The sequence below is a fragment of the Drosophila rhopaloa genome, unplaced genomic scaffold (assembly GCF_018152115.1).
Source record: "Drosophila rhopaloa isolate 14029-0021.01 unplaced genomic scaffold, ASM1815211v1 contig_195, whole genome shotgun sequence".
Lineage (NCBI taxonomy): Eukaryota > Metazoa > Arthropoda > Insecta > Diptera > Drosophilidae > Drosophila > Drosophila rhopaloa.
In genome coordinates, this window is record NW_025335078.1 from 164,834 (window position 1) to 192,390 (window position 27,557).

The following is a 27,557-nucleotide window of genomic DNA, read 5'->3' on the forward strand; positions in this document are numbered from 1 at the left end:
AAATAACCGTGTCAAACTAAAAATTCTTAAACAGATGTTAGCATTGGCGAGATTTTTTTATTAAATATTTTCAAAAACCTTAAGAAAACTCACAAAAATCATATATAACAAATATATATGTGGAATTATAAAACTTTTTTTGTTGAAATATTTCAGCCCGATTTATTCTAATTATAAAACAATGATTTAGGAAACTATCTTTCAATTGTAATACAATTTTAAAGATTGATAAAGGAAGCTTTTAAATAAATTATGTCGAGTCTGTGTTTATTGTATGATTTTTTTTAAACATAGATATCCAAGGGTTTTTAGGAATGCTGATTAATATTGTCATTTAGAAAAAAATTAAAATGGCACTTAGTCAATTACACACCATATTGGATCCGCCATATACTATATCCTTTGCAACAGGGTCGTTTTCCTACAGCAAAAACAAAAAAAAAGTAACCATTATCACCCAAAACATGCTTAATCGCGTCCCGGACGGCGGACGGAACAGTTGGCATTTATTTTTCTGAAATTAGTTAGGTGTTTGTTTCATAAATTTAGATGTGAATCTAAACAAGCCACTCCAGATACCGTTCCAGGCCTAGAGCGTCTGTACATATGTTGCGAGAGAGCCCAGAATTGCGCCAGAAGAGCTTGGTGGGGCCCACGTACAGGGTGACCATTATTATGCTCGTCATCGGACAGATTCAGGTCTCGGCGGCCATGGAGATGTGAGTAGTGGTCCCTCAGCCCTTTGATAGGTCCTCCACCTCCTTCTCCCCCCCAGCACGCCACTTAAGGACTTTTTGGCGGAACGCTACTACCTCAGCCTGGTCCAGTTCCTTATCAGCTTCCTGTCCATCCAGCTTTACGGCTTTTTCTACCATCTGATCGTCAAAAAGCCTATGTGGGTTCGGATCCTGGCGGGCTTCTGGACGGTAAGCTTAATCTTTAAGGAGTCCGATCTTATTGGCCATTTTCTTGCCTCTAGTACGAGGTTAACACCATGTCGATCATGAAGCCCGCCAAACGAGCCCCATATTTCAGCCTCATCGTTTCGGTGTTCCTCACCTTCCTTATGATGTCTATCAGCGTAATATACGGAAATAAGGCAGTGCACCAAAGAAGGGGCCTTTTTGTAAGTGCCGAATTTTTTGGGGTCTCAGCCACTTACCTCTTTCTCCTCAGACTTCCCGCAACAAAGTGATCCTTTGGAGCGAACGGATATTTGTGCTCACCTGTTTCGGCATCATCGTTTGCGCCGAGATGAAGCGGGTTACCATCGAGTTTCCTACCTTGCTTGTATACACTATTATCTCGAACGTGGTAAGGCTCAAAGATATCTAGTTGTACACTTATTTTCCCAAATTACTGACAGTTTCAGATCAAACTGAAGAATACCTTTTACAATAACGTAAAAATTGTACTACGTAAAACTTTGGAACACAAATAACGAGTAATATAAATATAAAACACAATATATCCCCACAGTTCGTCCTTGTTTTCGCTGCCTCGATGCGAAGACCAGACTTCTACCATCACGAGTGCAACGGGGACTATATACTGATCGGCCAGCTGTACTACCTCAACTTCTTCGCGCTATACATGGGCTATGTGTGGACGATAGCGTCGTTTCTGGAGCTGATGAAGTGGGATGTGACCGTTCAGAGCATATTGAAGTACCTGTTTGTCCGGGAAGTCACCGACTGAGTGGGACGCATGCGCGGACTATCGGAACAGCTGGGAATGTTTACGCGAGGCGAGGCTTCCGCTTCTCTGACTCTGATGGGGCATCAGTGCTCAGTGCCTCGATGTCGATGGTGCAAGTTTGTCAGGGTGGCGCGACTCTAGTCGTTTCGGTTCAATTCGGTTTGCCGGAAAATCGATAACTGTTTTCTCAGCACGCGCAATTTAACCATCGTCACTGAATGTAAATAAATGGCCTTTTCTGTGAACCGCTTTAAAAAACTACGCCGGGCTTCCTTGGACTGGTTAAAGTGTAGGTGGCATGATGTATTTCGATTGGATGACATACATGTATATATAATTGTACATATGCAATACACATTCATGTGGACCTCTGGTCTCGGCTACAATACGTAAAAATGTTTCGTTTAACATTAAGTTTTAATAATTACATTCTGGTTAAATATATGCTAGACGCAATTTTAGTAAGTTTTCCTTTTGATTTTTCTATTCCTCTTTCACTCTCTGATTGCGCGAAAAGACCAGAAATTGAGGTTCCCGTCCTAGATGTGGTTGTTTGGTCCTTTTCCTTTCCGTATCCGTGTAGTTGCCTCACTCCATTGGAGGCGTTTAGTGCGGCGGTGCCTGGGTGATGGCCTTAGTTCCTCCACCACTGCTACTGTCACTGCTAGATGGCCAAACGGACACTAAAAATGCAGAGCACAAAAGTTAGAGGTTGTCAAAAGATTCAACAAGTCAAATCTCCATCATTGAGCTATTCAAACCTATTAAAATAATGCTGCACCATTTGTTATTTTCGTCCCCAAAGTATTTGACTGACAGTCATATTTTCTAATCAATTTCTAACCAATGATTCAAGTTATAAACTTATGTTCTAAATTGAATCACCGATGATTCAAAATAAAAATAAGTAAGAATTCTTCCAATATCAAAAGGCTTTCGTTAATCTACCAAATTACAAATTGTTTTTTGATATTTAATCGAATTGACTATAAATCTAAAAGATGTTCCATAAAATCACTAAATTTTAATATTTTGAGTACTAAGTCCTAAAAACAACAAATATTATTGATGCCGCAAGTTTGATACCTGTACTGTAATGCCTGTACAGTAATTTTTTCCCCGTTAATGGCATTTAAAAACTCTCTCATGCTTATAGTTTAAAAAACTACCCCGACCTAGAGTAAAATACTTAATAGTCTACACACGTTCACATCGAGGTTCTAATCTATACACATTATAGACTAAGCAAATACAAAGATAATTAACACATAGGACAGACACAAAACAACATTTACCTTTAGAGTTTTAGAGTTGCTTAGCTTAAGATGTTTATTTAAAATAATATACAATTTTAAGTGTATATAGTAGGAGCCCGATACACGTACATAAACGTGTTTAACGATTAGTCTGAACCTTAACTTTGCTGTATGGGAAACGGAATTGCATTTTGATTTTTTGTCGGTTTTGCTTTTGTTTTTCTTTGTGTGTAATTAATTGTATCAATTGAAAAGCGACACTGCAAGTAAACAGAAATTCACAACGGGTTGTCATCAGTACGAGTACGAGTATCTAGTATTGAGTTAGTTAGATGGGGGCCACATGGATTAGTTGCAAGAGAGCCGAAACCACAGGTTGAGCAAGATTAGGGCGAGCAGGGCGTCGACTGGCGTTATAGTTACAGCCAAACTAAACCAACCACCTAGCTACACTACTGATCTTTAGCCTGATCGAGAAAAAACCGCAACCAGAAGCCCCAGAAAGCAGAAGCCGAAGCGAAACTCAAACGGGAAACTTACCCAGGACAATGATGAGCAGCACGACGGCGATGACGCCCAGGATGATCATCATCTTCATGTTGGCCCACCACTGCTTGCGCTTCAGCTTGCCGGCCTGCTGTTCGAACTGCGAGGCTCCCTGCTCCAGCTGGTCCGCCCGCTCGCCCAGCTCCGAAAGCTTCTGGTCCCGCTCCAGAACCTTCTCCACGTTCACCCGCATAATGCCGACCACCTCGTCCACCTTGGCTTGGGTCTGCTGCAGTCGCTTCTGGGCCGCATTGTTGTTGCTGGAGTGGTGGTCACCGAATTGGTTGTTTTGATGGTTCGGCGGTGGCGGAAGTATGGGAAAACTGTACAATATTATGTGTTTTTTGGGGGATGCTTACACTTATGAAGAGCATCAGATCAGTAAAGCTGCAGGGCACAAAAGCAAGTGGCTTGAACATCTGTTTTAAATATACTCGAAGTCGGCAAAAGTCTACATGCCCGATAAGGCGTACTAATAAGTATAAAGTTGATCGTTATCAATTTTACTTTTGATATAGAGATGTCTTTGTGTTGCTATATAAAGGATTCAAGCCATATAAAGCCATATATTTTAATTTAGCATTAACTTTATGATTATAATTGCATCTAACTCATCAGTCTAAAGCTTAGTTCATTTAAAAAGGTCTCAACAAATTAATTAAAAACTAACAATTGAATCAATTATGTTAATTGACTTGTTTTAATAGAAAGTTGTATGAAACTTACTTCCGTAAAAGTGACTAAGGGTTTAACTTTTGAGTTTGGACGATCGCTTAAAGTTTTTTTTCTATGGACTTAGATCGAAATCCATTATAATCTGTTTTATTTAGCAGTGACTTTACTTGAAATGGAATAGAAATAAAAGTGATTTAATGGTTTAGGTAACCGACTCTAGTATTTTAAACTTTTAAAGAACAGACTGATTTAAATGTTTACTCCCTTCTGATTCAAAAGACTTTACAATACAATGCTTTTGGAGACTTCTATGGTCTTTATGAATCCCTCTAAGTGATCGCTGCATTTCTGTTTTGTCATCTTTGTTTGCTACAATACCATATGGGTAAAAAAAAACCTATTTTCCTGACGTTCTCAATGAGTTCCGAATCTAATAGTTTGTAGTTGTCATTCCAAAGTCCAGAATCCGAACCTTAAGGCTAAGTTTCCGGTTTGCTTTGCCCCCTAATTGAGGCAGATGACGTCACTTAATGGGATTTTCCTTGCTTTTGTGCGCTGAGCCTGTTGATTCGATGAATTTCCACCACTTACTCGTTGTTGTTGGATCCAGAGGGGGAGGGGGCTTCGTTGTTCTCCATTGTGATGGTGCTGTAGGTGGGAAAATTAATCGAAGAAAGGCCATTATTCGCTGGTTTATTTAGTGGTTTGCAATTTCCCTGACACACATACTGCCAAAAGTACGCAGATTACACGTCCGAAAAAGAAAGAAAACAAACCGGAGCACACACCTTATCTATTTGGCCAATGAATCACTCGGTTTAGAGAAATGCCATCACCATGGGGGCGAAAAAAGAACTTGTTGCATGCCGCACTGCCAACAAGCGCTGTTTACACGGCTTGAAAACCACCCCGGGCCACCCACCACCCTCCGAGCACTCACCTTGACAATGTGCCTGTACAATACTGCTGTGTAGTTCGGGTTTTCCACGGAAAACTTGCGGCTGACTTTTAAATAGCACAATTTTTTTTTAATAAATATCAGCTTGTGATCAGTGTGACCCTCTTAATTACTCCGTTGTCACGAAAACATACTAAAATATACCGGCGAAAAAGCGCTGGGTCCCTGAGTTAGCAAAGATCCTCGAGGTTGCTGTCCGTGCTAATTGTTTATCTGGGACACATCGCCTTGCGTGAATTTTGTAAATATGTGAATGAATAGTCGAAATATAAATTATATGCTATTTAAACATAGGACAGCTCATTTATTAAGATAGAGAAAGCAGAAACAATATTTTATTTATTTTTTTAAACGGTTAGCTAAATATAAATAATAATTTGATAAAATTCAAGTGAATTATATCCAATAATGTTTAACAATGTCTCAGTACGAACAATCGTTTAAAAAGTGGCCACCTCTACGACCTATAAGTGTTGGAAAGTGGTATACCACATTGTTAGCACTACCATACTAGGAAGTTGCCAGATCCATCTAATTCTTTAACGGCTTTTCAAATTCTATATATTTCAGATAATAAACAGTGAAAGAAGTATGGAAAATGCATAACTCGCTGGTGTCTAAATTGCTGTTGCGTCTGCTGCTGCTGTTCGCCTTGGTGACGGCCGTCTCCATCGTAATCCTTACAAAATGCGGATTCGACGAACTTACGGCGAGGGAAACGCAACCCAGCAATCCCAGCGAATCCAGTGGATTCAGCTATGCTTTGAGCGAACGGGATGCGGAAATCGAGCGGCTAAAACAAGAGGTCCTGGGCCTTCGCACTCAAATCCTGTTCCTGCAGAATAATCGCAGTGCCGGCAAGCCCTCCAATGGCAGTCTCCAGCTGCAGGAAACCACCGTGGGTCCACCGACTGCCCCGCTGGCCCACCACTACGACTGCAGCAGCTACATCCGCAAGCAGGTGGGCGCCGCCGAAATTCTGCACGGACTGCCGCTGAACAACGAGTACGAGTTGATTCCCTACAACCACTTCACCTTCACCCGCGTTTACCCCATCGACTTGGGGCTGGGCAAGCGGGTGGTGGAGAAGCCCATCGGCTATCGACGGCGTGACCTGATCGAGGCTGTTAACAAGGCCCTGGAGAGCCTGAATAGAAACCACTCGGCGAGGATTCGAGCAAAGGCAGCCGGCTCCCCAGCTGGAGCCCCCTCGGATGTGATCAAGTACACCCTGGATGACTTCATCGAGGGCATTTACCGCAACGAACCCACCACCGGCACCCAGTACGAGCTGTATTTCCAGAGTGTCAAGAACCAGGCGAGTCCTGTGAGGAGAGCCCTGGTCATGCGCCCCTTCGCCCCCCTGCAAACGGTGCAGCTATCGGAGCTAACGTCGATGGTGGACAGTGGAGGTGCCACTCCAAGTCGCAGTCCGCCCGTGATCCATGTGATACTGCCCCTGGCCGGTCGTCTGCATAGCTTTCGCAGCTTCCTGCAGATGTTCGCCAAGCTCGAGGATCGTCGATTGGAGCTCATTGTGGTGTACTTTGGAACCAGCGCATTGGCGCAGGCCAAACGACTGGCAGGACGATCCCAAAGGACCCAGTTTCTGGCACTCAATGAGACTTTTAGCAGGGGTACGCAAATTATTTAAATGTATTTAATTAATACCGTGTGTCTTAAAATTTTCAATTTCAATTCAATACTTTGTTAAAAATTTTTAAAAAGGTCACATTTTTTTAACCAAAATGAAAAATTTTAGTGTAAAACTTTAATTTAAATAACAATCATTAAAAAATGCATTATTATTCTTGGACTCTTAGAAAATTCTTTATTCGAATGAAAAAAGATGTATTTGAATAACAAGACAACTACTAAAAATGGGACTTAGCTTATAAATACTTAGATTTTAAAATACTTTTAGCTTAAATCTAGATTTTTTTGCTTTTGAGATATTGTGAGCTCAATTTGATTAGTTTTAATATTAATTTCAGCTAAGGCATTGAGACTGGGAGCGGAACATATTCAACCGGCCAAAGAGGACGTCCTTCTTTTCATGTGCGATGTTGACATTATGTTCACAACCAGATTTCTAGAGCGATGTCGATGGAATGCCGCCCCAGGGAAGAAGGTAAGTGGATCTACCATATAAGTTATTTGATATGTATGTAGAATAAATAATTGTTGCCCTCAATTTACTCAGGTTTACTATCCGGTGGTATTCAGCCTGTACAATCCTCATGTGGTGTACACGTTGCAGGGCAAATCCTTGCCTGGCGAAGAGGAGCAGCTGGTGATCTCCCGGGACACTGGATTCTGGCGGGACTTTGGCTACGGGATGACCTGTCAGTACCGCTCGAACTTCCTGCAGGTGCGAGGCTTCGACGAGGAGGAGATCGTAGGATGGGGCGGCGAGGATGTGATGCTCTACCGGAAATACGTTCGCTCAAAGATCAAGATAATCAGGGCCACCGATCCCGGCATCTTCCACCGCTGGCACACCAAGGTATTGACTTTGCTATAGAACTCTATCTTATTGGAATTCTATAGATGTTTCTACCCTACAGATCTGCTCCAACTCGCTGACAGCCGATCAGTACCGCGCCTGCATTCGATCGAGGGCTTTAAACGAGGCCTCGCATGCCCAGCTTGGATTCCTGGCTTTCCAGGATGACATAGCCGCTGCAAATGCGGCAAAGATGCTATTGTGATACTGGGCTATACCGCAATTATCCTTAATCGCTTGGCTTTCTATCTACGGCGGACATTCAAGTGTGTGTGAAGGGAGGGCAGTGATCTGATATAGTTAATAGATCTAGGACAATTTATATTTAGTGTTTTCCATCTCAACATTTCCTAATTTCAACATTATGAAACAAATCTTTTTAAATAGGGACCTTATAGTTAAATGAAAATAGGTTACTTAATTATTATTTTGCGAATGCAGACAACTTAATGTATAATTCTCTTTTAGATAGAATATTTGAATATTTGTGATATTGTATTTTTAATTTTAGTTTAGTCGGTTTAATTGACTTTTTTTTGTATATCCAAAACATTTCTGAGCACTGCCACTGCTTCACACATGCGAACACACATACTCTGAGCTATAAGTATGTACAACTTGAGACAATAACTCGTATTTAGCAGAATCGTTGAATTAGCTTAATTGTTGATCTTGTTGCGCCCTCGAAAGTGCCACACACAGACACAAATCGCACTGTACACACACATCACAAATTGTTCTTCCATGAAGCAAACTAGATGCAATCTCCAGAGCCCAAGAAATTATATATTTACGAGTACCATATCGAACCCGTTTCTCAAACTGAGCCTAACAAATCTGCCAGACTGTTGCGCGCTTTGTAAAAACTAAATTAAATCGTTTAATTAAACTTGTCGCCTGGTTGTTGTTTATTTTCGTTGGATGGTTATGATTTTTATGGACGAAGCCAACGACCTCCGTCCGGAGTTCAGTGAGCATGGAGACTAAGAAGGTGATCCATAGCGCCACCTGCGTTATTTCGAATCATCCCCCCCCACCACACCATCCCCCCACCCCTCCTGACTATACATTTTTTGGTGAGGTAATTTGTCATGCTTTGAAATTCTTTTACAACAAATTGATTTTAACTAACGGTTGGTTCTTGATTATCTTACCAGATTGTTACCTATGGAAATGATTATTTTCATTAATATACATAAATATTTATTTATGAATTATTTTTTAAAAAAATTGTATGTTAATTATATTATATTAAAAATGAATAAACAAATTTTTTAAAGTAAAGATAAGAGAAAAAAAAAATTGTCGTTGATACATTAGTATATTAACAATTGTAATCTCTTTACAATTGTAATGGTATCCTGTTTTAAGAATATATTGTATGGATTTTTAAAGATTTTATCTTTAAAAATTTTCATTCCTATCAATATTGAAATTATTTTTTTTGGAAATTGTGAAAAAAATTAAAACAAAATAATAAGCTGTTTTCTTAGATAGGGATAAACGATAAACTGATTTCTTAAAAAATCCCATAGCTACAAGCAATGTTGGGCATATTTTACCGCTTGTCTTAGTTTTTCTTCAAGGGTATTCAAAATCTCTGGTAGAGCCCGAATAACATTTCTTAATTTGGGACGTCTTCAGGTGGAAAGCCTTTTCATGGTCACGGTCGTGAATTATGTAAGCGCTGAAAAGTGTTTTGTTCCAGTTGGAAGTGGAAATGCTAATCTCATGCTGAGTCTCAGCCTCAGGTCTCTGTGATTCAGCGCTCGAGAAGCCGGAATAATCCGCGATAATTTCACAGGAGTGTTCTTCGGGGCATTACGCAACAGACGCATAATTAGCCCGCGTCTCGATGAGACAATCGAGGCGTTTTTCGGGCACATCCTCCCTGCCATTCTCCGAAAGGCAAACTGACCATGAAACGAGAGCAGAGCCCGCCCCAAGGTGTTGGAGCAGGCGAAGTGACAAATCGACGTGCCAGCCCAGGCCAAAAAAAAATCAGAAGCACCGAGTGCCAACACCTTAGCCACGAATGCCAGCGAACCACAGCCATCAGCACCACAACCGCCGAAAAGCAATCCCACCTCTAATAGCCACGATGATCCGGGGCTGGGATCGCGGTTCAGTGCTCTCGGCTCGGCCAGAACCAGAGCTCGGGTTGGAGTTCAGATAAATACGGACCCACCGTCCCGGCCACATCATTCGCGGTCTGACGCCAGTCCGAGACGCTTTGGCTCGTTGTGAAACAGTTCGGAAAGGATATTCTCGGTCTTACCCCAAAATAAAAGAGGCGCGTCGTGTGCCAGGTGCCAAGTTTGTGATCGATTCGGTGGAACCAAGTGAAGCGGGGTCACCATGCGTGCTATTGTGCTGGTGAGTTCTGATGTCGTGGAATTCTAAATAACCGCGGGAATTCCACCAGAATTCTTAGGGAAATCAATCCACTACTTTAATACTACATTATAAAATTGCTCTCTATGATTCTAACTATCAAGAAATATAATGGAAACTTCAAACAGGTCTTCTAGATTCCACAGATGAGTCTTTTATGACTTAAATCCTTGCCACAGTTTATATTGCCACTTATAAATGTCTTTGAACACATCATTTTGGTCAATTTTATTTATTTTTACTAGTCGATATCCTTAACAACTAAATAATATTTATTAATCATACCCTGTCTTAAAAATCAGGCAAACTTTCTAAAGAATAATCACCTAATAGCACTTTTTAAACACACTTCCTATAAGTAAATGAATTTGTATAACAATTAGATAACAAAATCTGTTAAAATCCTAACATAGTAAATAATAATCATTACATCCTAAAAAAAAAATCACTTAATTACACTTTAAAAAGACTTTTCCTACAAGTAAAACGATGTGTAGAACAATTAGAAAATTAAATCTGTTAAATCATTACATACAACATGTATATCTGCTTTTTTAAACGACTTAACATATTTTTCCATATCAATCATTAACGAACACAATCTACATATTAAACACCCTTGGTTTTTATTAATTCACATAGCGTGCATCGTATTTAATTTATTGTGCATAACAATAAACTACCCTCAGATATTCTTAAAAGGCTTTTGAAAATGAAAACATAAATCAGTTTATGACAATTATTGTTTCCTTATATCTAAAGAAAAGTAAGGGCAGTTTGATTTTAATGCATATACATACATCCTTCGTGGTATCATTATTTAATCGTGGAACTGTTAACTAAACCTGACCCAAAATAAATGTTATGTAACATATAGAGAACACATTATGCAACCCCCAAAATATTACGATCATGTTATGTAAATTAGGGCCGACGGAATGGCCAAACTCCAATAGGGCCCCGAAAAACCCATTCATGGATTTTCGATGGCAACGACCCTCGGTCAGCGAAACAATTTGCCACATTCATATACTCATACCGCCCGGTACTCGCTCGAAATATAATTATTCTAATGAAGTTGGCCAGAGTCAGTGACAAGTCACGTCGATCCACATCCATTCCCCACATGCCGAAGCCAACACCATCGGCTTTGGCCGGAAGTTGTTCCTGATGCTTGGCTAACAAAGCGTGGCGGCCAGCCAGCAAAATATTTTCCATGATTAACTCTGCTTGGGCTGGCCATTCTCGGATTTTCGGCTTTAGCATGTGCCACTGGAGTTATGGTTCCGATTCCGATTCCAAATCTGATTCATGCAGCCATGAGCCGGGCTGGAAATGATGTCAATGCTACCCGGCCATCCCCGAGCTCTTCTGGCCTGGCCCAAAATCCATTGCATAATCGGTGGGGGAGCTGATCATATTTCACGCCGACTGGCCACGCGGCGTTGTCGTCCACTTTAGCGGTGTTCATCTGTGGGCGGAGGGCGCCTCAATTACGATCGGAGGCTGCCACGGAGCTCCGTGTTTTGGCCCAGTTGGCAGCTGAACCGTGAGATATGTATTGGCTGGCTGGTTCCCCGGCTTAGCCGATTGCGATAGGCCCCGCACTCAGCGGCAATTAAAGCCAATCAACTAATGATGATCGCACTCCCGATTTCCATGCAGAATACAAAATATCACCTACGTATACATCTGAATAATTAAGTGAATTGAAAGGATCTTTATCGGTGCCTTTAGAACTAGACCACTAAAGCCATTTAAATTGCGATCGCATAAAGTTATTACCATGCTATGATATGAAATTAGTTTATGCTCATATTTTTATTTTTTTAATTCGTATTTTCGTTTTGTATAATTACAAAGCCTCTTATAAAACAATTCTCATACAGTTGAAACTGAAAACTACAGAAATATTTGAAGAGTTATGGTTATGGAGTTAGTCTTAGAGTTATGGTTTGAAAATCTCTTAAGACAATGTTTTAATACAAATGTTCCAAGACCTCATTATTTACAAACAAAAATTAAATAAAATTAAATTACTTTGAATATGGTAATGAATACTTTTAAATTTGTGTATATTTTGTCTGGTATTAGCTATCCTGCCTGGCCCTGATAGTCTGTGTCCAGGCGGCGGTGACAGGACCGGAGGCTCGTTCCGGCGTGGACGTCAAGGATCAGCAGCTGGCCACCGCGAGCGTTGGAATCCTTGACTCGGTGCTGCGGGGAAAGAGTCGCCAGTCGCGCTGTGTGAGGTGCTACGAGGATCGGGACCGGGATCGCTACTACGGCGGATATGCCAGCCGATCGGGCGACGATATGCGCAGCAGCGCCTGGTATTATTCCGGCTACGATGACCGCAGCAGCAGCAGGGATCGCGACTACGACCGGTACTACGATCGCTCCCGCTACTACGATGATCGGTACACCCCAAGGACGTACGACCGGTACGAGGGGCGTGGCTATGATGACTACAGAAGGGGGTCCGGGTATAGTGGGTCCTACGATCGCGAACGCGGAGCCTACGATCGGGAACGGGGATATGGGTACGACAACAGAGATCGCTACTATGGAGGTGATCGCTACAGCGAAGGCTCTTCCCGAGGTATGTAAAATTTAAAAAAATTAATTTAAAATTATTAAGCACAAAAGGTGAAATGTGGGTTTCTATTCATATTTTAGAAAGGTTTTACATTAAATTTTACTTAATACAAGTTTAACAAGAAAAGTGTTTATTGAATACTAATTTAATTTATGAGTCCCTTTTCTATACATCCTCAATTTTATACTAAACTATTTATCTGTCTAAGCCCTACATAAAAGTAAAATAGTCAAAGTAACATATTTAATTATTTTAAATATTTATACTGTATAAAATATATAATATAATAGTTTTACATATGGGCGCAAAATGTTATTTGGAAACATAATCTTATACTTGTGCATATAGTATACTATAACTTATTATTCCTTTTCAGACCGCTTATACGATCGGTCGAGGTCTGGCAGCTATGATCGGTACGATCCGTACGATCGCTACTACTCCAGGTATGATTTTCGCAACTATCGCCCTTGGGATGAGACCTACAGGTATCGTCGCACTCTTTTGTGTATATAAAATGTATATCCATGTTGTCTGCTATCTCAGTATCTTTGGCTTTCTATCTCTGAATTGTTTCCGATTTTACTCTCTACTTTCATACAACAACTCAACAACACGCTAACAACAACAACAAAAACAACCACACCAACATCATGTACAACAACAACTCTGAACAACACACCATACATCAACAACACTGTGGACACTGCGGATGATTCACGGCTGGCAAAACCAATCCAACATGATTTAATCCGTAATGCACCCCAACAACTGCACTCACTATTTTCCGCCCAAAAAACCCGTATCCGCCCCGTTGACTCCCACTCGACTACCGCTCCGCTTCCGTTTGCCGAACAACAACCACTTAAAATGGATCAGGGGTCAATCCGGCTTCGATAACTCCGGACGTGGCTATTACTTCGCCGGCGATGAGGACGAAAGTGATGCTGGCAGGAATCGAGGGCATGGCTACTCCTACTCTCGACCCTCCTCCTCAATGAGTTCGCCTTGTGGGCGAATCTCCGGAAATTGTCCCTATGCCGGTGGCTCCAAGGTTACATCCTCGGCCATTGGCAGCGACAGCTCCCGAGTGGGCGGCCATACCAATGTGCTGGGATCGGAGGGAGGTCCTGGCAGCTGGACCTATCTGGGGGACCAGGAGAAGGGCAGTGGAGGCAGCGGTAGCAGTGCATCGGGCAGCAGCGGCAGCAGTAGCAGCAGCAACGGCTCGAGCGGCAGCGGCGGCAGTCGGGAGCGGGAACGGGAACGGGAACGGGACAGGGAGCGGGATGCACAGAGGTAAGTTGCAGTGGGTGCTTCCCCTGCAACAGCATCGTCAACGCACTCAGACAAATAAAATAGCCTTGAATTTGAGAGACTCGATTAAAACAAGCTAATTATCCTAGGAAATAATATTTTTACTTGACTTCATTCTTTTGTTTTTCAATATTGCTGACGTTACACTGAGGAACAAAAAGTAGAGTTTTAAAAAAATTTAAGAAAAATGCTTTAAAATGCTTCTGTAAAAGGTGTTTATTAAAAAGGTCTTGACAAAATTTTAAGCTCAGCTATATATGTTATTGTAGAACTTATAAAACTAAAGAGCGCGTGAATATTACATTTTTAAGAATGCTTAGTATAATCAAAAATGCTGGGACAGCATTAGATTTCTTTTAAATTTATAAACTTACCGCAATCTACATTTTTAATGATTTTCTTACCAAAATCGTCAATATTATTATTTTGATTGATTGACGTTTGTATTAGAAATTAACCATTTTAGGGTTCAAGGTTCTTTTATTGGTCACTGAGTGCACCCACAGTAATTCCCCGCACGGATTCGAACTCGGAATCGGTCACGGCATTAAGATAGGCTTGCCCTCTTGTCGCCCCTTGTAGCTCTTCCTATGGTGGCCGACCACGTCCTCTAGGCGTCAGCTATCTGCTCGAACGGGACGCGGACACTCCATCGGACGGTCCAGGAAACACGGCGAGTCCCGCCGGCAATGGTGGAAGTGGTGGTGGTGGTGCTGGTGGCCAGAGCATGCCCATCCCAGCGGCCCAAACAGCCGCCGAGGGAAGTGCCGGCGCAGCCGAGCAGTAACTGGACTTGGAACCCAAACCAGATCAGAGTCCACATTCAAATCCAGGACCGGATGCAGTGCAGCGGCTGGGAGAGATGCCCGCCCGGTGGGCGTGGCAGGGCTTAGTGTAACCTACTATCCGTATTTATGTGTAATTCGTAAGCTAAGTCTCCAAAGAAATATTTATGTGTGGCACAGCTTTGCTCAAATAAACAAATTTCAAAGATCCTCAAAAAATGGTTGGTTTTTATCAGGGTAATAAGTACAATAAGTATTTTTCAGTTGGAAGTACAGTTTATTTTATTGTTCATGTATTAAATGCTTAACTAAGAGGTAATACATTATTTTTTATTATTACAATAAACTTTCTTTGTGAGAAACCCTGAGCTCGAGAAATAAACAACAAAATTAAGTTTGATAAAAAAATTAAGTATACACAATAATATATAAAAAATAACTAAGTAAGAGTAAAAATAATAATATTAAATAAAATAAAGTCGAATATTTCAATATAAATAACTGAAATAGTCATCAAAACAATTAAACAAATCAAAATTGATAAAATCATAATAAATAACACATATTTAAAATATAAAATATGTTTCAACAAAGAAGAAATAAAAAAAATAAAAGAAATAATTAAACAACATTATATAAATGAATGAACAAAACAAAAAGTTTGTAAAATAAAATAAAAGAAAGAATCACAGAACTTATGCAAGGTCAAAGGATAATATAAACGAAAATCAACAAAAACCATAAACTCTCAAGAAATTAGATTTATTTTAAAACAAAAAAGTATTTCTTTAAATAAAAAAATTTAAAACAATAATATAAAGCAATACAAATCTTAAATTGTTACAAAAACTAAATAAAATAATAATTTTTAAATACGCAAAAAGAAATGCAATATTAGACCACAGTAAAAAATATAAAGGTAATTAAAATAAAATAAAAAGAATTCCAGAACTAAAAAATTATGTAACAAAATTAAAAAATAAAATGTTTTAAGCAAATTGAACTTAGGTGAATACTAAAGGTAAATCAACAACTCATGATTTATTATAAAAAAATATATCTACCAAAAAAAACTACACAGTTTGTTAAATTAAAAATAAAAGAATCTGCAATTTAAAATCCATTAAAAAAATTAAAGTTTAATTATCAATAATCAATTTAAAATTACAAATAAAAATAAATAAAACACAATAAAAAAATTAAAAAAACAAATATTAAACTTAAGCAAATACTAAAGTCAACTACCCATGATTAAAAAAAAGAGTTCGTTAAGTCAAAAAAGTAGTAAATGCAATTTAAAATCCAATGAAAAAATTAAACAAAAATTAAAGCAATAAAAAAATAAATTCAAATTTAAAATACCATGTAAAACAAAAAACCTTTTAAAACAACATTGAACTTATGTAAATACTAAAGATAAATCAGTAACTTAATGATTTATTAAAATAAAAACAAAAAAAATTTTAATTCCAACAAATAACTAAAAAAATATTTTAATCAACTTAAAAATTTAGAAATCAGGAGATGAAAATATATCTACGTTCATATTGAAATGAAAATGCTTAAAATAAGTTTAATAACGCCACAAAATTGTCAAGAAATATAAGAAATAAAAAAAATAAGAAATTAAAAATTTACTAATACTTAAACAGATAATCTAATAATTTTAATAACATTAAAAATAAGTCAATCAACATAATTTTATAAATTGAAATTTTAAAATAAATATAAAGTAAAGTATATATAAAGTAAAGTATAAAGCAAAAAAAATTACAATATAAAAATAAAATAAATTGAAAACTTACCAAATTTTAGATAACCCAATATAATTCAAAAAAAAAACTTTTTAATAAAATAAGAACAGAATCATTTTTGACCAATTATGATCGATTATAAAAAAACGAAAATAAAATATTATTTGAACTTTAAAAATTATAAAATAAAATAAAAATCTCGAAAAAAGCTTGCAACGAAATAAATTTAAAAAAATAATAATTCATTAAATAAAAAAAACTATTAAAGAAAGCAAATTAAATACAAATAAGAACAAATTGGAAATAAAGGATTTGTATAAAATAAAATTAATGAAAATAATGAAAGAAAAACACTTACCACATCCATCATAATGAACCGAAAAAATCACAAAATATCTTCAAATTAATAGGAAATTAAAAAAAAAAATTAAATAAATGAATTGAAAATGATAATCACAGAATATTAACGTTTTAAGAAATGGGAATGAAATCAAAATTAATTGAATTTAGTTATAGCTCGGGGAACCTCATGTTTAACACAATCATTTTTTAACAAAAACATGCTTTGCTATTGGCAATATACATTGAGAAAACTTTCCTATAGTTCATCTGTTAATTTAGAACTTTACAGAGTGGAAACTTTTTACAAGGATATTGTTAGACCAACAAATTTATAGCTTTCAAATTGGTTTAACAAAAAACATCAACAAAACTAAAAAAAAAATATGAAACTAAAAAGGCACAAATAAATTTTTAACTAAATGTGAGCGGTGTATGTTTGAAATTTGGAGAACTTATGAATACAATTTTGGAAGATTTATTCTTTTGTTGGCTAGTTTGGTCGATAATGGTGAAGCGAAATGTTGATTTGTATAGCATTTTTTAAGGAACAGCTTGGATAGTGAAAGAATAGATGAAATGTAGTAAATATGTCCTTGAGTCGCAGTCCTCCATAATTTTTTTTTTTAATATTTTTAAATTATGTCTGTGCTGATAATTTTCGTAGTAATTTTTTCTTGGCAATCGTAATATTTGCAGCTCTTGGATTTTTGTATTTTATATCGAGTTTTTATTATTTTATGATATGGAATTCCTTTGTCTGATTGTATGCTATTGTATCATGGTGTATCATGGCTATAATTTGCTGGTATTGAAGTCAACTTTTAACACCTTTAGTTTCACAACTCTTGGTAAGGCAAATATTTGCTGTATTGTCTTAGCGTGGCCAATAACATATCCACATTTTTAATGAGTCATTGGTTTTGCATTTACTTGTTGAGCAATGTATTTCCTGTTGCTTTTATCATAACAAGAGTTTAAAGTTATGAACTGTTGAACTATTGTTGAGTCGGTTTATATAGTAGTTTTTTTCTTGTATTCCTGCAGAAGGAAACAAGCCATTGTAATATTTATTTTAAGGACTGTCACTTGCTTAATACTTACACAAATCCAGAAAGAATTCCATGGTCTTGAAGAACTTTCCAATGTCGAAATACTTTTCTTTAATTAACGAACTTTAATTAACGGCTGAGGCCGCCACACCAAACGGTGGCGGCTTAGCGATCTTCGAGTCCGATGTCGTCACTCTTCGGAATACTAGACTGAACTGTGCTGCAATGCCGATTCGATCGGTCTTTTATACTGGGCGGAAAATCCACCACCATCGCCGACTGTTGGAAATACTTTCGCATGACGCAGGCGTGCCAGCAGAGGGGGAATTCAAAATGCCTGGAAGGGGTTCGATTCTGGATACTGGGAACCAAGAACCGGGTGCGTGCCGCTGGGCCATAACAACAATAAAACGAGGGTTAGGCTCAAGGAATGAATTGAATTGGAAATGCTTATTTCATTTTTATGCTGGTATGTCGGCACTGTCCCCGCGATCGCCTTACTTCTTGGCTCTGGATTCCGATTCCCGGTGGAGGGTTACCGGGTTATGTCACCCCCGGTTTGCCCGACTTTGTCGTCTTGTGGGAACCGAGTGATCTAGGGCTACCAGTTGAGTGCATAGTAATTAGTCAAGATTTCTCCCGTTCGCTTTCTCACGCTGCTGGGGGTTTCCTTTGGTCCCTTGGCGAAAATCCCCCGTGAAAGGTGTTCACCCAAATGTTTTCTCAAAGAGATGATAACAAAAGCAGTTGGATAGGGGCAGGGGTATCAACCTTGGGGTGGTTTTACCAGCTCCTGTGTCAGTTTGGCAACTACTGGTTGTTCAGTTATGCTGGTTGCATTTAATTTCACTTAGGACTCTTGTGGGATCATCAATTGGACATGATTTGGCTACTGGCAGTATGCGGGCTAAGGATGAGCCAAAGGTGCAGCTGTTGGGAACGGGGGCTCCTGAAAAAAGACCAAGAAGATTTTAAGTACTTAATTGATTAAAACTAATAAAAGCCTCTTAAGTTTTAAGACTTACACTTTATATAATGTTAAATAAAGGAAACATTTCAATGAACTTAAAAGTATTTTAACGCACATTTTGAAAAATTGTACACTTTTAAACAATTATCAAAAGGTTCAAATCTGAACAAAATGCATGAGTAATTGGCTTAGATATATATTCAATGATATGAATAATATGTTTGGAGATAAGCGCGCTTATTAAAAAAAATCGCAAAAATCTTTACATGTTTTGAGATTTTAAATTATATTTTTCATTTTTTTAAACCTTGATAATGAAATAAAACAATTGCTTTGTGTTGGTTATATAGTTATCAGTATAATATAATCATAGTTCTATTATTATTATTAACAATATTATAACAAACCTTATTAACAAACCTAACCCATTAAATGACCAATTAAATGCCTGAAAGTAGCGGTGGTTAATTTGTATTGTCTTCTTGACTTCGTCTAACCACTCTTATTTAAAAATATTGTAGGAAAAAGAGTACTTTAACGACTAGACTCTTCATTTTGTTTCGTTAAGTGTTCTCAAAAACTATCTAAAAGCGTGTTCGCTACCTGAGCAACTCAATTAGGTGCGTTTCTATTCCGGCGATAGCACATCTTATCAATGGAACCAAGCTGATAAGACCTGATAAATTATCGGCAGTGAAGCGCTCTGCGCTTCAGTTTAGTTCCACTCTTTTTGGATTATAGTTCGGTTTTTTGGATGCGTGATTTCCCAGCATTTGTGGAAAATGCGTAAGATTTCGTACTGGCAGCGTCCCAAGGCGACCTATTTCGCGTTCCTGGTCTTTTTCGTATATATTTTCCTGCTCGTCGCCTATAAATTCCTACAAGTGAGTGTGACAAATTAGCCGCATTATATTGGCTACAAATAGGCTCTGTCAAAAACACATCCGGACCTCCTTAAAGTACTTAATGGTTTGAATAATTAATATTTCGCTTTGAATAGCACAAAATGAACGAAATACCTACAAAATATTCGTTGTATTTATGTGAAAACGCTGTGAAGGAAAACAAATTGAAATATACAGTGCCCCGATTGTTAGTGTTTATGACCAATAATGAGGTATAAAGCTGTTTGTCCGTTAGGGTAAAACGTTTAAGCAAACATTTCGAAATTATACTTATGTCTGTGTTAAACGACATAAAGGGACTTCAACTTATGAAGAAAAACACATGGCAACATAGTTTTTTCATGTACGTATTTCGTGATTAGCTTGCTTCTACGTATGTAAATAATCAGTACATTACATGTGCAAATAAAAAATTTAAGGGGTGGCAGTAAAATATGAAAAAACAACATAGCAAAAATCTCAAAAATAAATTTAATGCGGTAGTCTGAAAAACGGTTTACTGCTCTAAACACTGATTGAACTGATTTCGGTGACCCAAAAGTTGTAAACCATTTTGGTCCCACTGTGGCAGCATTATTTTGCCCAAAGCATCAAGTGGTCAACGCCTTCGCTCACTTTCGATTGCCATGTCCAAGACGAATGTATTAAATGCGGCAATTATACATAAACATGTGTCCGAATAAAAGAAAAGCGCGCTTGTGTGTGCTGTCCGCTGGCATGTGGCTATGTATAATTGATATATTTTCATTCTCAATAATAAAAGTGGAGGATGTCGGCTGTATTAACTTAAAAATAGCTTGGGAAAGCGACGCTGACTCACTCGAGGCGGTAGACATGGACATGGACACTCCAATCGGGAGACAAGCGTACAATTTATTAAGCCCTCCCCCCAGTCCAGCACCCACCACCCACTTTTGGGGCATGAGTACGCTGTACAAGGCCCTCGAAGCTCTGCCGCTGCGCAGCTGCTGCGACGCCGCCGCGCTGCCGGGGGCGCCGCCATTTGATGACAGCGTCCGTGGACTGAGGCGCCAGTTTGATGCGAGGCGTGCGTTGATTAACTTGTTGCATACGCGTCCTGGAGAAAAGCGGAAAAGCAGAAAAGCGGGAAAGCGTACGCCCCACCCTCGTTAGTGCACAGCGGAAAAATTCCTAAAATGCATTTAATCGTTACAAAAGGGGTTACAATTGTGATATACATAGTTAAGGGTATAAAATTTGAAACTTGTGTTTCTCAGGTTTGATTTAGTCCACGTCGAACAATGATTAAATGAAAATATAAATGTGATTAATTTGCCATGGCAATGCGGAAATGATATTAAACAAATTTGTATTACTTATAACGAAAACCAATTGAGGTATTTAACAAAAAGCACCATTCGTGTCCTAAAATCACCTCTTGAGCTATGAAAACGTCTCATTACAAAATTTCTTATGAAAAATAAACCTATTAAATAGGAATTAAAGGACTTGAAACATATTTAAGTTTTGGAAAAGATCAAAGCTAATACACCAAAAACAAAATTTTATAGATTTTTTTTGTAATAATTATTTTTGCAATTTATGGAGTTCAATAACCCTACAAAAAAATAAAGAAAAAAGTTGCTAATAGTTAATTAACCTACATATAGCAAAAACATAAAGATCGTAAATTTTGCATTCGTTTTCACGTTTATATACATTTACATATATTTTGAAAATAAAAATGTTCATTTTCGCACAGTAAAAGTGATATACACAGTTTAGAGATCTATTTTAAATGTTGTGGGATTAAAATGCCATAATTTTGCGCTTTATCCGGCCAGGCGTATACCCTGCGTATCTTCATTCTGCCAGTGTGTGAGGGAAATACTTATTTGCGTATTGCGGGGCGCCAAGTGAACTTGTGGCTGGGTGGGTCAGTGGTGCGGAGGTGGCGAAAGAATGCCGAGGACGGGCGGCAGTCGATGGTGATGACACTGGAGGAACGCCCCCACAAAGACAAGCGTCTAGCGAATAGCGACAACCGCACACGTGTTATCGCTAATCGATGGCCGGCCATCAAGAGCACTAAGCAAATAAGCAACAGGAGCCGCTTGGGGTTGACTGGAGACCCCAAAGCCCGAGAATCAGAAGACCCGACCCGAGAACGAGACCCAAGACGTCGGCGTCTAGGTCAACGCCAACGTAGCCGTTGCCGCCCTCAGTCTCGGTTTCAGTCGACGTCCACGCAACGCGCTGCTAGAAAATAAATAAACAGTTTAGTTGCCGTCGGCGATTCCTGAGGAGCGGAGTCCCGAGCGCTGTTTTCCCCCACTCGAGAAATGCTGGCCGCCCAGGAGAACCGCTTCCAGCATGTGTACTTCGCGCTGTCCGCCCTGGTGGCCAGTGCCATGCTCGTCCTGGTCTACATCTCCATGCGCTCGAGCCTTGTGAGTGTGGCGGATACCCTTCAGCCCCGCAACGGTCCTGTGACTAATCCTTCCCGGTCTTGTTCCCTTCTCCCTTCCACTTGCAGAACGAGCGCCTGCGCGAGGATCTGGCCAAGGCGCATCGCCAGCTGATCTTCGAGCGGCCCAATCCGCACTGGGACTACAGCAACAGTTGGCGCCGGATAGGCAATGCCACGTTCCGGCACGAGATCTACTCGGCCTACTTCGATGCCAGGACGGATATAATAGGTGAGCTCGGCAGACTCTAGCCGGTCAATAAATATTTCAAAAATAATTTGATTATAATTAAAAACAAGAGAGAACGCTATAGTCGGGTGCCCCGACTATCAGATACCCGTTACACAGGTAAAGGGAGTGCGAGGGCGATGGAGATAGAAACTTTGATCACGCATAACTTTTTAACGAATGGTCCGATTTGAAAAATTATTTCGATAGGTATTGATAAACACAATAAAACTGCATTTTTACTTTTCCGAAATATTTAAATTTTTAAAATCGTATATAAGCGATTGTGGGCGTTAAAGGGGCGTGGCACCTTTTGAAACAAACTTGCGCTGCGTAGGAACTTCTACAATCTACATGCAAAATGCCAATCTTCTAGCTTTTATAGTTTCCGAGATCTCAGCGTTCATACGGACAGACAGACAGACAGACGGACAGACAGACGGACAGACGGACAGACGGACAGACGGAAATGGCTAGATCGACTCGGCTAGTGACCCTGAACAAGAATATATATACTTTATAGGGTCGGAAACGCTTCCTTCTAGCTGTTACATACTTTTGCACGAATACAATATACCCTTTTACTCTACGAGTAACGGGTATAATTATTTTTAAATATTTGGCATTGGCTGACATTTCTGTAAGCAACATGCCAACATGTTCCAAATTTTTCTCTTTTCTCACTTTGAAAGTTTCAAAAATATGACGTCATATTTACATTGGCAATATTTATTCAAAAATATAAAGTGAAAAACTGATAAGAAAAGGAATTGATAAGAATATCGTAGCGATGTAAAAAATGCTAGGGGGTATTTATTTTGTGATAGTACTAAAAACCAGAACACTAAGGCTTCTCAAATCTAATAAACAATTATTTATGATAGGGAATGTCCGCCTGGACGAGGAGCAGATGACCATCGGATCGCTGCGCGTCTTTGCCATTCTTCCCGAGCGCATGCGCGACTCCAAAGTGAGCTGCATCGTGCGTTTCGCGGACTTCAAGAGCCAGGAGATTGTGGCTGAGGAGGCGGGCGCCATGCATGATGTCCACAACAACACCTTCGCGGCCTGGAGCATCATGTGTCCGCTGCACGCCTCCCGCCACGCCCCCATGCGACTGCCGCAGGCGGTGGCCTTGGCCTACGCCTCCAACCGCCTCAGTCACCTGAGTCCCACCTTCGTTCAGATCAGGTGAGTGCATATTGTCCACTCTATAATCCAATCCAGCTTAAAGTCTCCATTAATCCCCAGTTATCCCCGCAACATGACCAACCTGTTCGCTCGATCCCGTCCCACGATCTCCGTGTGCGTGGGTCCCTTGCAGGAGAACTACTCTAATGTGCTCCGTCTGGTGGAGTTCGTGGAGATATATCGACTGCAGGGAGCCAGCCACTTCTACTTCTACTACGTGGAGGCCAGCGAGGATGTGCGTCGCGTTCTGGAGCACTACCAACGGATCGGCCTGGCCGACGTCTTCGAGTGGAATGTCCAGGCGCATCTGCAGGACGTCCACTACGCCGGAATAGTGGCCCAGTTCAACGACTGCGTTTACCGGGCGAATGTGGTGGACAACTTCCGGTATGCGGCGGTTGTGGATCTGGACGAGGTGGTGATGCCGCTGAAGCACAACACCCTGGCGGACTACCTGCGCCAGTGCGACGAGGGGCGCACCGCGGGCTTCGTCTTCCGCAACGTCTTCTTCCACCGGCGGGACAGCAACGACACCTACAACGCCCCCGCCCACGTCCTCAACCGGTTGCTATACACCCAGTCGAAGGTCCGGAGGACCCTGGAGGTTCTGCCCGCCTACGTGCGGAGCAAGGTGGTGGTGAATGCCAGGGCCATTGTGGAGATGGGCAACCACCAGGTGTACCGCTCGGCTCCCGGGTACGCGGACCATGTGGTGCACCCGACGGTGGGGCTGCTGTTCCACTACCGCGACAAGTGCATCAACTGCAAGATGGTGCTGATCGTGGACTACACGGCCCGGAGGTTCGGATCGCTGCTCTTCGACCGCGTGGACAACACGTGCCTCGAGGTCTTCCTAAACCGCGGCGTCTGCGATCTGGTGTAGCGTGGCCCAATCAGTGGTTCGATCTTCGACAGACGCCCCCTAAAAACCAGAGATCTCGCGGGTCAGTTGATTGCGTGGCCCCAGCCCGTCGACATGCTGAAGTTCTGCTCGCTGCGAAGGGGCAAGGAGCCTGCGAGTGCGACTCCGAAAGTGGCCAAGAGTGTACGACAAATTAGTTTAAGTCCCAGCCGTTTCCCCTAAGTGTTATGCCGTAATAAAATGTGCTTTAAGTGATTTGTGATGTAATCCGAAGTGTTTGGTTTCCTTTTCTCCACATCCCATCCAACCCATTAGTCATCGCTGCGGCTGAAGGATGTCCCGCTGAACGACGCCCAGCTGCTCCGAGTGCTCCACGCTCAGCGGGAGCGGGGTCCTCTGATTTTGGCCCTGAGCAGGTGAGCAGTTCGGTAGTTTTCCTTCGCGGAGGTGAGAACTCCCCCTTTTTCGCTTCTAGTGCTGGGAGTCCAGTGGAAACTTGCCGGAAGTGCGGAACCCCCTACGAAAGCCGTCAGGTGGTTGAAAACGGAACAACAGGTGAGCGATAGAATGGGTATAATATTACAAAGAACCCTATAGTTAACCGCATCCTGATTGCCTTCACTAAAACCGTGTAATATCATTGAATTAATCAAGTATTATGTACTCGAACCATTTCATAAAGAACTAAATGCTAGTTCCTCCCCTAATTGTTAAAAGCAAAAAACCGGGCTTACCATTCAAATTCCAATTCATGACAAATACTCTCTTGGGTTTTTTGTTCCAACCAAGCAATCACACACTTTTACAAACCAAAATATTTGTAAGAGCTCCCTAGGGAGTGAAACATTCCCCTTATGATAAAAACATATAAAAGTACACATTGAGTACACACATTTTAGAATAAACGGTCAAAGATTTAAAAGAACTGACCTTTCTTTATATATATATATTTAAAGATATACAGGGGCAGTTAGTCGATATTTATTTAAATAGCTTATGATTTAATTTTACCTAACTATCTATTTGGTTTAAAGTCACTGAGAAAGTACAAAAGTAGCATTAAAGTCGCTTATTAGTTTACTAATAATTCAAAAATAATTTTCTCTACTCATGGAACATGCCTCTGCATAAACGAAAACAAACCCATAAACAGTTTAGTGGGAAAAGAACAGAGCAGAGAACAGTTCGCTCCCTTGCAAATGGTATTGGAAAAATAATAACTAAAAGTGCACGCCGAACGATTTCAAGACGAACCCCTTTCAGGGACCCTCCCCCAACAGCCCCTCCACCCCTGCACCCCTTGCCACTCCCCTTTCCCCCATTTCACCCCCGTGACAGCGCCTCTGTCATCTGTTGGAGCTTGACGACGCGAACGACGCGCCGATGACAATGACGCTGGCATTATGTGTTTACGGCGGAGTGTGACAGGAGGGGCGGGGTGGCGAGAGGGGGTTCCTGGAATCGGGGGAGGCACGACCCCAGCAGAACGGGGGGTGCGGAACGAGTGGTCACTAACTAAGCCGGGAAAAACGTAAAAACCAAATAAAAGTCAACATAAATGCGAGTGTCGCTTTAAAAGTTGTAGAGTGAAGTAGGATAGTCGGGAATTAATCATTGCTTGGGAACTGGAAATAAATTATATTAATCTTATATCGATCATATAGCATATTTGGCTTTATTTTTTGGTTACAATCATTTTACACGCATTTTACACTTTTAAAATATAATGATGTGATTTATTAATTTAAAACTACCTTCAATGAGAACTCAGCAAAACGAAAAATTAAAAACTTTCAAAAAGGTCAACATTTTCTTTAAATTTGTTAAATATTTACATATATAATTTGCTTACTTATCTAAAAGAAAATGGGACAGCCTCACTTGTGTTGATAAATGATTGTGATACAAGAAAGCTTGTAACCTTATAAGTTTGATCGATTCCATGAAACCTAAGATAATTAACAGCGAATATCATTTTTTATCGGTATTATCAGCCGGTTGATTAATTGTTGGTTTAAGTCGAGGTTGTTTAAAATTCTCCGGAAGACAATCTGGAATAATTCCAAAATGATGTTTAGTGTTAAATATACTAAATAAATATACTTGGTAACTAATCACAGAGACTAGAAATTACTTGGCGAATTCTACGAAAATATGATATGATATGATTATTGCTTCTCAGAACTCCTTGATCGCCCCATGACCATAAGTACTGCCGCCCGCTATGTCGTCATCGTCATTCATCGACTGCCTCCACTCCAGACATATGTCTGTGCCTGTCGAGCAGTGACTATAGCGAGTGATATAGCCCCATCCAAGTCCCAGTTCCGATTCCAGTTGCAGGCCAGCCCCAGCTTCTGCCCTAAACCAGATGCGCACATGCTGCGGCACAATGCACTGACAATGATTGGATTCTTTTGTTCTGTTTGCTGGCCAGGCCGCGTCCCCCTGCCCCTGTCCCATTTTCCCGCCTTGCCCCCACCCACACCCCCATTCAAACTGACCCCCCGACCCTCGGTGTGCATTTGTGTGTGAATTTATGCATACAAATTTGAAAAATATCGGATCTGTGGTTCGTGCCCGCCGAACGCAGAACGCAAATCGAGGGAGCAAAGACGACAAAGTCACCGAGAACAGGAGAATATTGCGTGCATGGAAATCGGGATACCCATTTAATTAAATTTGTAAATATTTCTATGTCCGATATTGATACCAGTACAATAGATCTAAAAATTATGTTTTTCACTATAGTTTTGTGTTTAAAATTAACAGGAAATATTTATTTAGTATAGCAAATCCTAACAATTTTATTACTTGCCAATGAGAACAAACTTTATGTAATAAATTCACCAAAAGTTAAACTTTTTTAGTTTTTACACCAAAAACACAATAGCATTTTAAGCATTACATTTTAAAGTTTAGTCAAACATATCTTTATTAGTTTTCTTGTTTAATTAACTCATTTTTATTTAAAAATAAAATTTTAAATAAATATAAATATACAGATCCAGTAGAGCTGTACATGTGCTAGATCACAGGATTCTAATATTCTAAAATCAGGAAATACCACTCACATAAGTATTGAATTAATGC

The 27,557-nt window shown here is 40.0% G+C and overlaps 5 protein-coding genes across 17 annotated transcripts; 4 read left to right on the forward strand and 1 right to left on the reverse strand.

The window, feature by feature from the left end:
• Positions 1-271: 271 nt before the first annotated feature.
• On the forward strand, positions 272-1,943 carry LOC108037724. 2 transcript variants are annotated; one of them, XM_017114374.2, is made up of 5 exons: positions 272-719; positions 776-926; positions 980-1,126; positions 1,177-1,314; positions 1,373-1,597. In XM_017114374.2, the coding sequence occupies exons 1-5, from the start codon at positions 607-609 to the stop codon at positions 1,439-1,441; spliced, it is 618 nt and encodes a 205-aa protein (XP_016969863.2). In that variant the 5' UTR covers positions 272-606; the 3' UTR covers positions 1,442-1,597. The 2 variants fall into 2 exon arrangements, with proteins under 2 accessions (XP_016969863.2, XP_016969862.1); XM_017114373.2 differs by having other exon boundaries at positions 275-719; positions 1,480-1,943.
• On the forward strand, positions 1,878-8,665 carry LOC108037723 (chondroitin sulfate N-acetylgalactosaminyltransferase 1). The gene is made up of 5 exons (XM_044459356.1): positions 1,878-1,987; positions 5,704-6,770; positions 7,128-7,264; positions 7,337-7,639; positions 7,701-8,665. The coding sequence occupies exons 2-5, from the start codon at positions 5,732-5,734 to the stop codon at positions 7,842-7,844; spliced, it is 1,623 nt and encodes a 540-aa protein (XP_044315291.1). The 5' UTR covers positions 1,878-1,987; positions 5,704-5,731; the 3' UTR covers positions 7,845-8,665.
• On the reverse strand, positions 1,968-5,250 carry LOC108037725 (synaptobrevin). Of its 5 annotated transcripts, XR_001768900.2 has the most exons (5): positions 5,116-5,250; positions 4,767-4,823; positions 3,495-3,823; positions 2,994-3,214; positions 1,968-2,381 (listed from the first exon to the last, which is right to left on the reverse strand). XR_001768900.2 is itself a non-coding variant. In XM_017114377.2 (4 exons), the coding sequence occupies exons 2-4, from the start codon at positions 4,811-4,813 to the stop codon at positions 2,305-2,307; spliced, it is 390 nt and encodes a 129-aa protein (XP_016969866.1). In that variant the 5' UTR covers positions 4,814-4,823; positions 5,116-5,250; the 3' UTR covers positions 1,968-2,304. The 5 variants fall into 5 exon arrangements, 4 of the variants coding, with proteins under 4 accessions (XP_016969866.1, XP_016969864.1, XP_016969867.1 ...); XM_017114377.2 differs by lacking the exon at positions 2,994-3,214 and having other exon boundaries at positions 3,495-3,760; XM_017114375.2 differs by lacking the exon at positions 2,994-3,214.
• A 1,143-nt stretch (positions 8,666-9,808) lies between the features above and the next one.
• On the forward strand, positions 9,809-15,173 carry LOC108037706 (eukaryotic translation initiation factor 4B). Of its 6 annotated transcripts, none has more exons than XM_017114334.2 (5): positions 9,809-10,015; positions 12,128-12,635; positions 13,009-13,120; positions 13,512-13,931; positions 14,532-15,173. In XM_017114334.2, the coding sequence occupies exons 1-5, from the start codon at positions 9,998-10,000 to the stop codon at positions 14,734-14,736; spliced, it is 1,263 nt and encodes a 420-aa protein (XP_016969823.2). In that variant the 5' UTR covers positions 9,809-9,997; the 3' UTR covers positions 14,737-15,173. The 6 variants fall into 6 exon arrangements, with proteins under 6 accessions (XP_016969823.2, XP_016969824.2, XP_016969825.2 ...); XM_017114335.2 differs by having other exon boundaries at positions 9,810-10,015; positions 13,009-13,078; XM_017114336.2 differs by having other exon boundaries at positions 9,812-10,015; positions 14,506-14,648.
• A 4,406-nt stretch (positions 15,174-19,579) lies between these two features.
• On the forward strand, positions 19,580-24,731 carry LOC108037712. Of its 3 annotated transcripts, none has more exons than XM_017114345.2 (5): positions 20,798-20,963; positions 21,560-22,165; positions 22,252-22,414; positions 23,296-23,602; positions 23,663-24,731. In XM_017114345.2, the coding sequence occupies exons 2-5, from the start codon at positions 22,058-22,060 to the stop codon at positions 24,483-24,485; spliced, it is 1,401 nt and encodes a 466-aa protein (XP_016969834.2). In that variant the 5' UTR covers positions 20,798-20,963; positions 21,560-22,057; the 3' UTR covers positions 24,486-24,731. The 3 variants fall into 3 exon arrangements, with proteins under 3 accessions (XP_044315284.1, XP_016969834.2, XP_016969835.2); XM_017114346.2 differs by having other exon boundaries at positions 20,817-20,883; XM_044459349.1 differs by lacking the exons at positions 20,798-20,963; positions 21,560-22,165 and adding an exon at positions 19,580-19,733.
• Positions 24,732-27,557: the final 2,826 nt, after the last annotated feature.

Bases quoted from the DNA above. Each gene is read 5' to 3' on its own strand.
- LOC108037723 (XM_044459356.1), top strand. From the start codon at position 5,732: ATGCATAACTCGCTGGTGTCTAAATTGCTGTTGCGTCTGCTGCTGCTG. The intron at 6,771-7,127 runs GTACGCAAATTA...TATTAATTTCAG, and splicing joins CAATGAGACTTTTAGCAGGG to CTAAGGCATTGAGACTGGGA. The intron at 7,265-7,336 runs GTAAGTGGATCT...CAATTTACTCAG, and splicing joins ATGCCGCCCCAGGGAAGAAG to GTTTACTATCCGGTGGTATT.
- LOC108037724 (XM_017114373.2), top strand. From the start codon at position 607: ATGTTGCGAGAGAGCCCAGAATTGCGCCAGAAGAGCTTGGTGGGGCCC. The intron at 1,127-1,176 runs GTAAGTGCCGAA...CTTTCTCCTCAG, and splicing joins ACCAAAGAAGGGGCCTTTTT to ACTTCCCGCAACAAAGTGAT. The intron at 1,315-1,479 runs GTAAGGCTCAAA...ATATCCCCACAG, and splicing joins ACACTATTATCTCGAACGTG to TTCGTCCTTGTTTTCGCTGC.
- LOC108037706 (XM_017114334.2), top strand. The intron at 12,636-13,008 runs GTATGTAAAATT...ATTCCTTTTCAG, and splicing joins CAGCGAAGGCTCTTCCCGAG to ACCGCTTATACGATCGGTCG. The intron at 13,121-13,511 runs GTATCGTCGCAC...AAAATGGATCAG, and splicing joins CCTTGGGATGAGACCTACAG to GGGTCAATCCGGCTTCGATA.
- LOC108037712 (XM_017114345.2), top strand. From the start codon at position 22,058: ATGCTGGCCGCCCAGGAGAACCGCTTCCAGCATGTGTACTTCGCGCTG. The intron at 22,166-22,251 runs GTGAGTGTGGCG...TTCCACTTGCAG, and splicing joins TCTCCATGCGCTCGAGCCTT to AACGAGCGCCTGCGCGAGGA. The intron at 22,415-23,295 runs GTGAGCTCGGCA...TATTTATGATAG, and splicing joins TGCCAGGACGGATATAATAG to GGAATGTCCGCCTGGACGAG.
- LOC108037725 (XM_017114375.2), bottom strand. From the start codon at position 4,813: ATGGAGAACAACGAAGCCCCCTCCCCCTCTGGATCCAACAACAACGA. The intron at 3,824-4,766 runs GTAAGTGGTGGA...AATATTGTACAG, and splicing joins TCTGGATCCAACAACAACGA to TTTTCCCATACTTCCGCCAC. The intron at 2,382-3,494 runs GTAAGTTTCCCG...CTGCATTTTTAG, and splicing joins GCTGCTCATCATTGTCCTGG to TGTCCGTTTGGCCATCTAGC.